Below are 14279 nucleotides of genomic sequence, written 5' to 3'. Positions count from 1 at the left end.
GCGTAGTATTTCAAGCTTAATTAGTCACGACAAAAAACACACTTCCGGGTACCGGTATATTGATTCCCCTCTCCAAAAAGTATTTCAAGCTTAATTAGTCACTACCCTGCAAATGTTACGACCGCTTATTGTTTACACATTAGATTTTTTTATTTTAAAGTGTAATAGTCACTGCTGCAATGTTACAGCCAATGTTTCACTTTTGATTTTTTTTGTTATCCAACATCTTTGACAGTGATGCTAAAAACACACACACACACACACAGTGTTTCTTTCATGTGGCCTGTATTTTATTTGTTCCCCATGTTACATAGTGGTGCTCTTTTATTGATTTTACATACCTCAACAATAGTAAGACTTAATTAAAGCCACCACACTGATGACAAAGCATAAAAGCACAAGCAAGGTGCATAATTACCACAAATGAAAGCATTACAAACGGTTAGCATTGCTGTGTTCAAATCTGTTCTAATTTTTCTTTTGTATATATTTAATAGTTTCTGCCTCTTCCCAACTTTTCAACGGAACTGAAGTGGACTCACGCGCAGACCAATCACATCCTTGCCGATCTCCGTCACCTAGGGCACAAAGATGATAAGTATTTTCAACCGCCTTTAATACAGGAAGGATGTTCTCAGTGTTCTGTATCTGCCTACCTGCGTGACCCTGCAGACCTGTCCTTTGTATGTGGGACAGTAGCACGCTCCGGAGAGTGGGCACTTTTCGACGGGACGTCCACGGTACAAGGGGACAAAGGAGGCGGCACACAGGTCAAATGGATTGTGGGGGTCGTAGTTCAACTGGTGGGCGTCTGTCAGGTTCTTCTCGCAGGCTGCCAAAATCTTTCGGGTCTGAGAAAGACGAGGTGGGGAAAAGGACATCTTGTAAACATGATGACTCGGAATAATGCCTCAGTAGATGGACGTGTTTGATAAATGACCTGCAAAGCAACATCGGGCTTGGGCCCGAGCTCGAGCAGGCGTCGCGCAAAGCCAGCGGCTGTCTTGAAGTTGCGCAGTTTGAAGAAGAGGTTCAGAGCTGTGCGCAACACCAGCACCATGTGGACGGGCTGGAGATTACAGTGAGTGAAGTACGCAGCCATCTGTAAAGAACAAAAACAGTTAGGACACCGTTTCTTTCCTTAGGTGCAGGTGGGGGGGGCAGGGGTGTAACGAACTGGTATGAGTAAAACACTCACCTCACAAAGCCTCTTCTGCTCATCGAGTGTGTCTTTGGGCAGCTTCTTCCTCTCAGTTTCCATGGTCAGACCAACGATGTACTCTTTGCAAATGGTGATCAACTGTTGAGCCTAAAACATTGAAATTAAACATTCATATCCAAATGTTGTAGCATCAAGCGAAAAGCTGAGCATTGAAATCCTTACAGTTTAACACCAATAATTAAGATTACTAGTTAGAGTAAGATATAACTGATGTACCATTTTCCTGCATCCTAAATTTAGTAAGGTGCAGTGCAAGGCTAACCTCAGCAATCTCCTGCTTATTGTCGACGACAAGCAGAGGCACAGACAGCAGGATGGCTCTGAAGCGCTCCACAGCCTCCTCAAAGCGTCCGGAGGTGGTCATCTGGTAGCACTGCTGCAGACGGGCGATGAGGTCCGAGAGGCGGAGTCCCACGGCAGGCAGCCCCTGCTTTGCTCCGGAGTCCTGAAAGGAACAAATATGTAAATAAAAAAAATAAAAAATAAATGCACATCCCAGTGGTAGTGCAGTACCTTCCAGTTCCTTTGGGGATTGCCCCGCAGGCAGGGCAGAGACGGCAGGGCCAGGTAGCAGGTACGGCTCCTCGACATGGTCTGCATGAAGAGCGACTTATAGGGGCCAAAGTTGACCACTCCAATTTGGTCGTGGAGAAGCTGTGATGGCAGAAGATGTTTTTAATAAACGGACACAGTCACAGGTTCTTTGCAGATATGAGGAAATCAGTGCCGTACTCTCATGGCGGTCTCAAAGGAGCCAGCCAGCACGTGGTCCACTGGCAGCTGGGAGTTGTTGCACCACATCTGGGTGGGACTCATTCCCTTGGTGGGTGGGATGAAGAAGCCATCCTCTGATGATCCTCCTGCACCAGCTGGCAGGTCCTTATGACAAAACGTAATATATATTGAGAGACTTTCATTTTGATGTGCAAAATTTATTGTAATGAGCCTGCCGTGGTGTAGTGGTTGCCTCTGGTTCGAATGTCCACTAATAAGGATCATCGGTATTCGTCAGGAAGTGCACCCGGAATATAAAAGGGCTCAAGCTAAAAATCAGTATGTGTGGCGACTCCGTAATCAGGAAAAAGTCAAAAGAAACAAACAAATGCAGTACGGGTGTAACACTGTGCGTGCACACTTAATTAGGAAAGTCCATGGCGACGTCCTTAAAAATGATTTCCCCCCCCCCACACAATATCGGGTGTTCATATACAGATATACAAAAAAGCTCATGGAAATAAGTAGGTAGGTCTAAATACGTAGGATAAAAGTTCACTTTAATATTGATCTGCAGGAAACCAATACAGCGTGCTGCTGCAGCATTATGACACTTGATTTTCTTCCTTGGAATTTCTGATAAAATCATCAAAATAGCTAGTCTGTTGACTTTTGAAACAAAATATCACAACCTAAGTGATTATATAATTTGCAGAATGGTTGTACTTGACCAAAGGCACTATCTCCCGCTATGGCATTAACTTCTTTAATACTTGGGGTAGAGATGTCAAAGAGGTATTAAATAAAAGTTCAAGTCATGTTTTATCGGGCAGAATTAATCACTGTCTTGATTTGAATTAATTGAACATTTCAAAATGTTGCAACATTCCTAACATAGCTACGCTGCAAAACGTCTGTGAGTGTATTCTCACTAGTTGCTGCACCAATCTTTCACATGGCTGCTTTGTTCAGGAGGATTATCCGTCTTAAAAAGCCCCTGCTGCCATTGGCCTATATAGGTCCAAAAGTTTCAACACATAAATGAAAATATCATATTTGCTGAGGACTTTCCATAATGTTCTTCACCTTTTGGTGCTAAGTGCAGATTTGGATTGCACTATTTAAAGTAAATAATCATGACAAGCTGTACCATCCTCTGCTCATCCTGATTTTATAGTGCAGTTTTAACACATTTTTTGTACTCATTGATAATTTATATAGTATGTCGTCAGCATTGTTAATAATTTATACCCAATTCCCTTACAAAAACAACAAGAATCTTGGAAACTTCACCGGCATTGTCTAGTATCCTGGTTGAATTTTTGGCGAGTAAGTTACTGAATCGATTTAAAAGTTACTGAATCATTTCAGACTGTGTCGTTCTGATAGAAGCAATATTGTTCTAGAATCGTAACGGCAACCATGAATCGTGATACAAATCAAATCGTTACACCCCTAATATGCAGTCTGATGAATTCTGCGGTTCTCCTACCAGTTCTGGAGGAAGGTCCAAGTCCTCCTCCACCTCCCAGCCGCCTCCCTCCTCTTTTGCTCCTCCTTCCTCTCCAAATCCATCCTGGGCATCCATGAAACCATCTGAGAGAAAATGAACATAGGTGAATCATTAGCTTCACCGTTACTGCTCATGTGTGGTAAAATGATCATTACCTTCATCCAGCTGAAGCTCAGCGTCATCTCCCCAGCCCTCGCCTCCGGTGACATCCATGTCCAGATCTGCAGCCATCTGACTTGCTTTACCTACAAATGAACCCTGTTGTCACACGACTGACTGCCAATCACATGCTTAATTTGTGTATTATATATTATACCCTTGGCTGCGATAGCTCCCTCAAAGAAGCCCTTTGAGACGGTCAGTAGAGGCCAGTTGGTGTCCAGGGGGTTGATGGGAGGGGGCGGCTGCAGCAGCTGTGCATTGGAATCAACCTCAGGTACCTAACAAAAGACATCACAATATTTTATTGACAAATGTTTCCATTTATGACTTCACATGTACGGACATACAGTCTCCTCCTCTGGATCGAACGTCTCCTTGAGGGCCTCTGCTTCTTCATCCAGTCCGTAGGTGGCAGCAGTGAGGTAAGCCAGAGACTCTGGAAAACACGCGTTGGCTTCATGTGTTTGGACTTAAATGTGAATGTGTCATGAAAATGAAAGTAAACTCACTCTGGCCACAGTTCTTCAGGATGCGGACTCTCTCGCTGACATCTCCCAGGTAGAGAGCTGCCTGGTATTGGCCGCTCATGTCCTTCCTGATCTCAGCTACAAAAATAAGAGCGCGCACGCACACACAACATCAGTGGACTGTATAGGAACATCACCTAAATAAAATAAAATTTCTCACCAATCTTCATCATCTTGCGCAGCTTGGCCAGATTGCCGGTGATTAGGTAGAGGAAGGTGAGCTTGTCAAAGTTCTTGGTCCTCTGGTAGCACATCTCCACCACCTGGTGATGACCTTGCAGCAGCGCAGCCTCGCCCAGACTCTCCCAGCAGCTGCGCTCATCCAGGGCCTTGGCAGCCTCCAGCGCCACCTTGATAGACAAGTAAGCACAAGGAGAGTTTGGTGAGGGGGCTTGGAACATTTCACGACTTTATCCAAAGAGATTACAGTACACGGCAGTGGAAATGCTGGGTCTAGCCTGAGTACCTCAATGTTTCCGCACTCCAAAGCCAGGCTGAAGCGAGTCTTCTCATCTTTGACAAAATGGAGAGCCACCTCAGGGTAGCCCTTCTTCTGCAGGTAGGCAATAATGGACTGGCCAACCAGCTTGGCGTTGCGAACCATGTGAAGCACCTGAAAGGCACAAAAAGGGTTCGGTGTAAATGTTACGGTACGGAAGCTGCACTCAGGCGGACAGAGGGAGGCTTCAGAGGACAGTCAAGGCAGCACAGCGCATCATCGGCTGTTTGACCTGCTGCCCTCTGGCAGACACTACAGGTGCATCAAGGCAAAAACAAGCAGACTGAGAAACAGCTTCTTCCCAAGAGCCATCACCACCCTGAACTCAGATATGCAACATACCCGGTCATTAGCATAATGCAAATGGGCAATATTTCCATCACTGCCTCTGTTACTACCTCAAATGCAATATACTAAGTTCTATGTGAAGTATTTCCATAATGCCTCATATTAACAAGATCTCAGTGTATAGACTGGTCACATATCTCATCCCGTTTCATATTATCTACATACTGTATTGTATATAACTCTGGGAAAAACTGCTGATTTTGTTAATACTTGGGTTGTTTATTTTTCTATATTGTGTATTTTGTACTGCTGAACTGTCTCTGTACTCTTGCTGCTGTGCAATACAAATTTCCCCACTGAGGGACGAATAAAAGCATATCTTAATCTTAATCATATTTATTTATTTAACAACCCAATACAATACACTCATATGTGACTTTACTCATCTGTATACACCAGTCATTATTTGCACTATGACCCATTTATCATTGCACTAAAATTAATATATCTGCAATATGTCTGCTCCTGCATATGCTCCTGTGCAATACTATGTGTATATTTTGGATATCTTGTATATATCTTGTTAAATTGTCTTTTTTACTCTACTTTTATATACTTTTTTTTTTTAAACTTGACTACTGCACTGAAAGGAGTAGCTCTCCAATCTCGTTCAATCTTGTATAGTGACAATAAAGGCCATTCCATTCCATTCCATTATAATTATATATTTCATGCAACATTATCAATGCAACTTAACATTAATGCTCTTGGTGTGCTATGCTTTTTTTCATTGAGGTACTAAGTCAGCTCAGTGGGGACACACCTCATCATACTTGCGGTTGACCAGGGCCAGTTTGAAGCGGTACTCTGTGGGGTCAATGGTGAGGACGCGTGGTCGGCACTCCCTGTCCAGGCAGTAAACACTGTTGCCTCGTACACGGGTCACATAGATGGGCAAGTCCAGGGTCCTGATGATGCCATGATCACTACACGGAGACAGAGACGCATTGCAAGGCGTTAACATGAATTCTTCCATGATGATGATGATGATGATGTGTACGTGAGCATACCCAGAAGTGAGGGCGTATTTGATGTGGTTGGAGGTGGTGTAAATGAAGACGCCGCTCTCGTCCCAGGCGCCGCTCTTCACTCGAATGTTCTCGTGAATGTTGCACAGACTCTCCAGCTTACGGTTACAGATCATAATGGCTGCAGGACATCCCGGTTGGGGAACAATTCAGGCTGTTGTACTTTGCTTAAAAGCTGCAAGCGAGTGTCATTGCTCACCGTGCTTGGCCAGCAGAGCCACATGGCTGGTGTCGGCGCTCCACACCACGTACTTGACTTTGGCAATCTTCACGGTGGCCAGCGAGCGCTTTTGCTGCACGTCGAACAGCGTCATGCCGTCGGCGTCGCGCAGCAGCAGTGAGCCGGTTCCCGCGTAGAAGATCTCCTCACAGCTCGGCACCTGCACTTTCTTCACAATCTCATTCTTCAGATTCTTGATCAGCAGCTGCACAAGAGAAGACAAGGATGCAGTCAGTGGGAAAGAGAAGGAATGCAGAATAGTTATTTTCTTCAACCCAAGGTAGCTTCATTTTCAACAACACAATGGAAGTATGATATGCTGGTGAAATGAAAGAATACTCACAGAGTGCATTCGGTCCAAGACGGCAAACCTGTTTCTTGCCACCCACACGGCTGTCAGGCCAGAGGACCTTTTCCCTTCTGGTGCTGAAATAGACATGGCCAATGTTACTGACACACAATTCAAGGCAAGACTGCAAAGATCTGGGAAGACTTCACAAGGTTACCTTACCATCAGGGTTCTGAGAGTCGCTCTCTTTGGGAATTGAGTACAAATCATAGGTGCTGTTCTCCAAGTTGGTCGCCCTCTGAAGGAGGTAAACAGTATTATATATACCGTAAATTCCGGACTATAAGCCACTACTTTTTTCCCCAAACTTTCAACCCTGCAGCTTATTCAGTGATGCAGCCAATTTATGTAATTTTTCTAACGGCCGCCAGGGGCTCTCGAGTAGAAAAGGTAAGATTAAGGAATGGAATATATATATATATATATATATATATATATATATATATATATATATATAGTGGAATATATGCGTCGAGGAAGACTGCAACTTCTTGTCTTGTGCATAAATTAAATTAGCGTGAACATACCCTCACCATGGAAAGTGCAAAAAGAAAGGCATATGACGCAGCTTTCAAGCTAAAAGCAATCGAGCTGTCCGATAAAGAAGGAAACAGAGCTGCTCCATGTAAACTTGGCATAAACAAATTGATGGTGAGACGCTGGAAATGGCAGCGGGAAGAACTGGAGCAATGTAAAGTTATATTAGATTATTATTATTGTTAAGTTATATTATTAAAACTTTGAAAACTCTCTCTGTGTACCGTGTTTCTTTGTAAATATGTTTACATGTTTTAATGTGGGCTCATGCGGCTTATATACAGGTGCGGCTTGTGTATGTACAAAATCGGTTTTCCTCTAAAAATGTAGTGGGTGAGGCTTATAATCAGGTGCGCTCTATAGTCCAGAAATTACGGTACATAAACGTCATTGTTTGTACAGCGAGTGATGGTTATGTAGTGACACTAACAGTGCAGAGCAGGACAGCATTCTCGGCTGGGTTGTAGGACATGCTGAACACTGGAAACTTGGAACCACTAGGACAAGAAGACAAAATGGTTTCACTCATTTATGAATCAAAAACCAACATCAATTCATGGAGCTAGCTGTTGCAAAAATGGCCACCTGCGCAGCTGCATGACAGCGCTGTCCTTGCTGCTGTTGAAGTCCAGCTGACGCAGGAAACGCTCCTTGACATAGTAGAGCATGTTGCCGTGGACGGCATACGCTGGGCGCTCACGCTCCAGCTTGAACACGATCATGCCGCTGTCGTGGCCTGACGGCAACACAGCCACATGAGTCATCAAATTCTGGTCAATTCCGTTCTTCATTCAAAAAGGGACTACGTACCAGCAGCAAACAAGTTGAGGTTCGGGTGAGCGCCCAGCACCCAGAAGCGATCGTGGTCCCGGCGGAAGGTCTGCACTCCTGTCCTCTTTGACATGTCCCACACACGGATGCTCTTGTCCTCCGAGTTGGACAAAATGAGCTCCTGGCGTGGATGGAAAACCGCACAGGAGACGTTGTTGTAGTGACCACGGCACGTATCCAGCTCCCAAGCCTTGGACTCTGGAGGAGGAACGACAATGATAAATTATGTCATTTTTGGGTAGACAAGCCAACAAAGCAACAATCTGTATCAATCTGTAAAAAAAGCTTTCTTCTATGTATTCTTACTAGAGCAGGGGTCTCAAACATGTGGCCGTGGGCCAGATGTGGCCCGCAGGACACTAGTTTGAGGCCCCCCCTAGATATGAAAGTTTAATGTTAGTGCGGCCCTCGCAAGTTTGATATGGATGCTGTATGGTATCATGTACCCAGAAAAAATTATTACGTTTGATTAATGTTCATGTTAAAGGTTAAATAACTGTTAATAGTTATCCTCCCTATTCGTGTGGAAGTGGTACGTTTTTGGCTTTAAGCTTAGAGCAAATAACTTGGAGGCTACCGTTTAGGTCGCTAGCTCTCTAGTTTGCGAGTTAGCATGTGTCTCAAGACCCTGCAGTTGCGCAATATGTTGTAAATAAAAAGAGTATAAATGTGACTATAGTCGTGTTTTGTCATGTCTACAGGGCTCTAATAATGCTTTGTTCATTTTAATCTGAAAAAAATCATTTGTCTACCCACCAACTATATGTGGTTTCTTAATTTTTAATTATTTGCCGCTTTATTATTATTATATTTATTTATTACTGATTGATTGATTTTCTTTATTCTTTATCTTATTTTGTGTATAAATAAAAATGAATATATTTGAGAACAGTGGAATGTTTTATCAGAACTTTTCTTGTTGAAAATCGGAACCAAAGCAAAGTTTATTCGTTTTTCTGTTTTTAATAAATGCGTTTTTTTTTTTTTTGGAAAACCTGATGTGGCCCAGCCTCACCCAGACCCTAGCTCCAGTGGCCCCCAGGTAAATTGAGTTTGAGACCCCTGTGCAAGAGTGTCAAGGGAAAATCTGCTGCTGACTCCAAAATAGATAACATACAAGACAGGTCCTTTGTGCCGAGAGACCCGGTGCTATTTGAATAAGGTGATACGCATGTGGAGGACTTGTCCAATAGACCAATATTATTAGCCAATACTGACATAAAAACTATTTGGTTTGTAATGGGAGCAGTTTTTTTTGCCCATAATGATAACATGCTCCACACAGTAACAAACTTGCAAGCTCAGCATGTGTGCAGTTGTATGTTTCACCTCTGGATTGGAAATATGCAATCTACTAATCTAATCTAATGACTGTTAAGTGCAGCGAGGGGGGAGAGAGGCATGACATGACATTAGTTTGAGAAAAGAGGTGTTCGTTATATCGATGCAGGTGATGAAGGGCTGCACAATATTGGTTTATCAGATATTGCCAAGGAAACCAATATCAAGCATGTCTGCTTCTTACCATTCATCCGCCAGATCTTGACCTGCCTGTCGTCAGCCCCCGAGACTATAAGAGGCATGCTGGGGTGGAAGGCTGCCCAGTTGACCCCTCGGTCATGACCCTGGAGAGAAACATGCAAGCTCAAGCCATGGGTGACAAATAGATTGGAAGCCTAAGAAAAGTACATCTAAATGTCTCTATTGATGTCATTTATTTCTAACTTAGGGTCCACAAACCCTCCCCCCACCTCCAGTACATGCTTGACGACGGCATCTGAGGCCCCGAACAAGTCGACACCAGATAAGCCGCGGACCTCCGTCTCCACGGCGCCAGGAGACAGGTTCTTCTTCCTCAGACCTGGAACCAACATTCACAGCAGCGGGTGTGACGGGCAGGGGAGCCGTATTGTTGTTTACACGGGGCACAAGCACAGCACAGAGACGAGAAACGAGTCATTAAAAACAAATCAAAAATGACAACAAGGGTGCGGAGGAAAAAAAAAGCTAGCTTGGGCGAAAGACAACTGCTGGACCAGTAGACACACACTCAGGATGGAAACACTGACACAACCTTTGCTCTACCCCCAGCTGCCTAAACATTGAATCTGATTGGGTTAGAGAAGAAAATTAGCTATTTGTGGCAGAGCACAGCTTGTGTCGATGACCCCTGCCTGAAGAAACAATGTGGTGAGTGGCTGGTTCATCAGCGTAAAGAATGGAGGGGAGGGAGAAAGGGGCATTGGGATGGAACTAGGAACCCTTGTGAAAATGTGGATGTTTCCAGGTAGGGCAATGGACAAAGGGGGGCACGTGGAGGAAGGGACGTGGCTGATGGAGCGATGGAGTGGATGGTGTATTGTGGCGTCGTAAAGACATGCTCTGATGGGGCATCGGATGTAAAGAATGTGACTGTTGTTACTGCGTCGCATGCTCATGCTCTGTTGGATGAGTCGCATGCAAAATTACATCTGACTTTTTACAGTTATAGGTTAGCAATAACAATGCACTATTTGATTGTAGTCAATATAAATAAGGCTACAGTTCATGTTAGGTTTGTGCAAATGTCATGCCAGATCGAGAATGGCAGAGCAGGGGATTAAAGAATAGATTTGAAAAAGTTAGTAGTCATGGATGATATTTGTTATTGATGCAATTCAGCTGGAAATTAAGTAAACTGCTTTGTATGATGCCAGTGCTTGAGACTGTAATGTGTGCATCATATAGAACAGAGGTAGGGAACCTATGGCTCGGGAGCCAGGTAGGGCTGTTTTGATGACTGTATCTGGCTCTCAAGCATTTCTTACCACAATAAAAATTTATTTTTGCTAACATTTTAAAGTAAACCATCACAGAAATGACTGTTAAAAATAATATTCAAAATCAACAACTTTCTTATGCATTTTAATTCGTCCATCTATATTCTGCTGCAATACGGCCAACCATATCTATCTTTCCTGATGATATTTTCCAGGTCAAACACCAAAACTTGATTATTACTGGGTAATGCTGTAGTCTACCTCGGTCATTGAGATGTCAAAAAAACATGTAAATGTAAACTTTCCTCCTTTAGTCAAATAGCTAAAGCTGCAGAACCAAGCCTTCTGACGAAGATGGCCAAAAGAATGAAATACGTCTACGGAGTACGGTGCAAAACTATGCAGCAGCAGAAGTTGTATTAATGGCAACAAGTATTTGATTTATTATTAGACACTGCGCTGCTCACCAAAGTGTGCTGGCCACACCCCATTGGCATGGGGTAGTGTGCCTGGTCTACGTAATTAGAGCCCATTATCTAAAACTGTTGGTCTTACATAAAATTGCACACATTTTATTGCATTCAATGTTTAAAAAAAAAATGTATATGGCTCTCACAGATACACATTTTAAAATATCTGGCCTTCATGGCTCTCTTCGCCAAAAAGGTTCCCGACCCCTGATATAGAACAAACGTACTTGAAACAGTCCTGTAATTGCAAAATAAGGGATGAAATGTGTATCAAATGTGTGATAAGGGGGATTAGTGGTTAGTTACCGTGAAGACATAGACAGACAGACAGACAAAAGGACGAGAGAACCCCCAAAAGCAAGCAATAAACACCAACAGCAAACATGTAAGGAGCATGCAAAGGTACACAAACACCTCCATGGTTTTACTGAGGAGTAATTTAAAGCTTCTTGCTCAATAGATACTAAAAGGTGTTTGCGCATTCAGCCCACAGAGATTTGTCTTACTCATTGTCAGCGAGAAAAAGGAAGGCCCAAGACTTCTGTCCTGTTCCAGCCTTTTCCTCGTCCAACAGGAAGTGAACACACCCCTGTTGAAATGTCATTGACGATGCCATGACGATTTGTTTGTTTTACATGGTCTACTGAAAGACCAATTTTGTTTTGCATCAGAATAAGATGGAATTTCAACAGGGATGAATTCAGGTTGTATCCATTATACACCCGCAACCCTCCGCAAACACAGCCCTGTCCAATCCCCTGTGCTCCGCTTGTCCCAAAGCCCTCACCGGAGATATCCCACACTCGCACGGTTTGGTCCAGGCTGGCCGACACCACCAGGTCCTCAGATGGGTGGAACTGGGCGCACATCACATAGTGATTATGGCCAGTCAGCACACTGTTAAAATGAAGACAAAAAAGACAAAAAATGTTGAGCATCATTGTTACATCTGAAGTTTACTCATGAGCCATTCATTACCAGACACAGGTCCTGGACTGCCAGTTCCAGATCCGAATGGTCTGGTCATCGGAGGCACTGAGAATCCAGGGGTACTCCTAGAAAGATGCATGTGAAAGTCACTTTGCAGGTCTGACACACAAACAACAATAGCAGATGACAGACAACCCACATGGTGGAAAAAGGTGGTCCTGATGTAGTCCAGGTGTCCCAGGAGGGTGAAGAGACAGCGTCTCAGCTTATAGTTCCACACCTCATCAAAACAAAACATTTCTTAATGCGCAACTATTTGACTGTTCGGTAACAACTTTAATTGTTTACTTTAATGATTACCTTGATTTTGTAGTCATCTCCCCCGGACACAAACAGGGGCTGCTGTTTGTGAAAGTCAATTCCTCGAACAGGGCCTGTAGAAAGCGCCACAACATAGATGTTACATCAAAAAAAAGGCATAAACCGCAGATAATTAATTATCAATAACATCATGCATTAGACACATCCATGTTACCATCGTGCTCGTCAAACTTGTCGATCAGTGTGCACATCCGATAGTCCCACAGTTGGATGACTCCGTTGTGGAGACTGGAAAGAACCCATGGCCTCTTCGGGTGGAAACTTAGGCCTAGAAAAATAAAACAATATCAGCCATTCAGAATTAACTTGAACTAAAGCATGTATGGGGGGTGTATGGGGAAAGTATTGTTAAAAATGGCGATAAATGTCTGCTGGCGATAGCGTTAGCATGATTACGACAGAAGAATTTGCGTACTTTGTTTTCCTTTACATTTTCTATCACGTCTACAACACACATTAGAGGAAATATAAAATATCAAGTGAATGTGCACACATACAGATAGACACTGATAGGACAAATACAGAAATTATTTCATCTGATAGCTGGCTAACATTAGCCTCTGAGCTAGCTAGCTAGCTAGCTGCAGCTCTTACCTTTAACACGGGCCGACTTCGTTTCAAATTTAGTTAACATCGCCGATGTGTGTGGCACTTTTAATGGTGTATTTCCGTAAAATAATAGTCCACGACAGGGTGTAATATAAATCTTCCTCGATTTGCTTATGCTAGGTGTCTGTCTCCCATTTAGGATGAATCTCCCTTTTCCTGACACGTATCCGGTTTTGTCTTCCGGGTTTGAGCACTAACGTTGTGCACTGTGAAAAGTTGCGCAGATGACGCATAAAGTGCCACGGCGGCGGAACATAGAAATACGGTACATAGACATGACCTGACCAGAGATCACGGTGTTACGACGAACATAACTTATCTAAACATTACATTTCTAGTGTAATTGGGCCAGTGGATTACAACAGTAAATGGGGCCAGTAAGAGTCGTTCTTTTCAAAGAGTCGTTGAGATGACTGACTCGTTATTTCCCTTTCTTTTGTAGAAGTAACTCACTTAAAGGAGCCATTCAAAAGACTCGAACCGCTGTGCGAACACCGCAACCTCACTCTATCGCGGGTTTACGTATTTTCAATGAATGAAATTCCACTGTTTGGTGATTGTCTATAGACTATTATGGCCGTAGTCGGCCATGTTACACTGATGAGACGTGATAATAGATTAGATCAGTGTTTCCCAACCTTTCATGTTTTGTGTATCCCCTGAGCCTTAGGTTCATAACATACTCTCGTTTGTTGTGGTAGATTTGTGCAGTTAAAATAAATGTTTGTGCTGCTTTAGTTTTTGAGTTATTAATGGTCTTAAGTTGTTGCCTATTACTAAAATTAACCTAAATTAAATTAACCTAGCATGTTTTTGGAATACTCCAAAATTGTCCATAGGTATGAATGTGAGTGTGAATGGTTGTTTGTCTATATGTGCCCTGTGATTGGCTGGCGACCAGTCCAGGGTGTACCCCTCGGGGTGTGCCTCTCGCCCGAAGACAGCTGGGATAGGCTCCAGCACCCCCACGACCCTCGTGAGGAAAAGCGGTAGAAAATGAATGAATGAATGTTTTTGGAATGTGGGAGGAACCCAAGTACCCCGGGAAAACCCACGCATGCACAGGGAGAACATGCAAACTCCACACAGAGATGGCCAAGTGTGGTATTGAACTCAGGTCTCCTAGCTGCGAGGCCCTCACGCTAACCACTCACGCTAACCACTCACCCACCACTCAAAA

General features: G+C 43.6%; 1 protein-coding gene across 1 annotated transcript; it reads right to left on the bottom strand.

Annotated features, from left to right (window-relative positions):
* Positions 1-252: 252 nt before the first annotated feature.
* On the bottom strand, positions 253-13308 carry copa (COPI coat complex subunit alpha). The gene is made up of 30 exons (XM_058089324.2): positions 13085-13308; positions 12645-12758; positions 12470-12543; positions 12309-12389; positions 12158-12234; positions 11967-12076; positions 9702-9811; positions 9476-9575; positions 7930-8148; positions 7705-7855; positions 7550-7616; positions 6745-6820; positions 6577-6659; positions 6213-6438; positions 5996-6134; positions 5749-5911; positions 4605-4751; positions 4299-4488; positions 4121-4216; positions 3959-4047; positions 3766-3889; positions 3605-3694; positions 3429-3532; positions 1955-2101; positions 1736-1876; positions 1485-1667; positions 1199-1309; positions 941-1102; positions 657-851; positions 253-578 (listed from the first exon to the last, which is right to left on the bottom strand). The coding sequence occupies exons 1-30, from the start codon at positions 13122-13124 to the stop codon at positions 519-521; spliced, it is 3669 nt and encodes a 1222-aa protein (XP_057945307.2). The 5' UTR covers positions 13125-13308; the 3' UTR covers positions 253-518.
* Between the last annotated feature and the right edge of the window lie 971 nt (positions 13309-14279).

This window comes from Doryrhamphus excisus, linkage group LG11 (genome assembly GCF_037039965.1).
Source record: "Doryrhamphus excisus strain RoL-2023G ecotype Guam linkage group LG11, RoL_Dexc_Guam_v1.1, whole genome shotgun sequence".
In the NCBI taxonomy this organism is placed as follows: Eukaryota; Metazoa; Chordata; class Actinopteri; order Syngnathiformes; family Syngnathidae; genus Doryrhamphus; species Doryrhamphus excisus.
The sequence above is the reverse complement of the archived record's forward strand: the minus strand, read 5'-3'. Positions and strand labels throughout refer to the sequence as shown.

What these genes read in the sequence shown, in the direction of transcription:
- copa (XM_058089324.2), bottom strand. Translation starts at nt 13,124, where the DNA reads ATGTTAACTAAATTTGAAACGAAGTCGGCCCGTGTTAAAG. An exon ending in ATAAGCAGGAGATTGCTGAG is followed by an intron (nt 1,310 to 1,484) that starts GTTAGCCTTGCA and finishes TCAATGTTTTAG; the next exon opens with GCTCAACAGTTGATCACCAT. An exon ending in AGGTCTGCAGGGTCACGCAG is followed by an intron (nt 579 to 656) that starts GTAGGCAGATAC and finishes TTTGTGCCCTAG; the next exon opens with GTGACGGAGATCGGCAAGGA.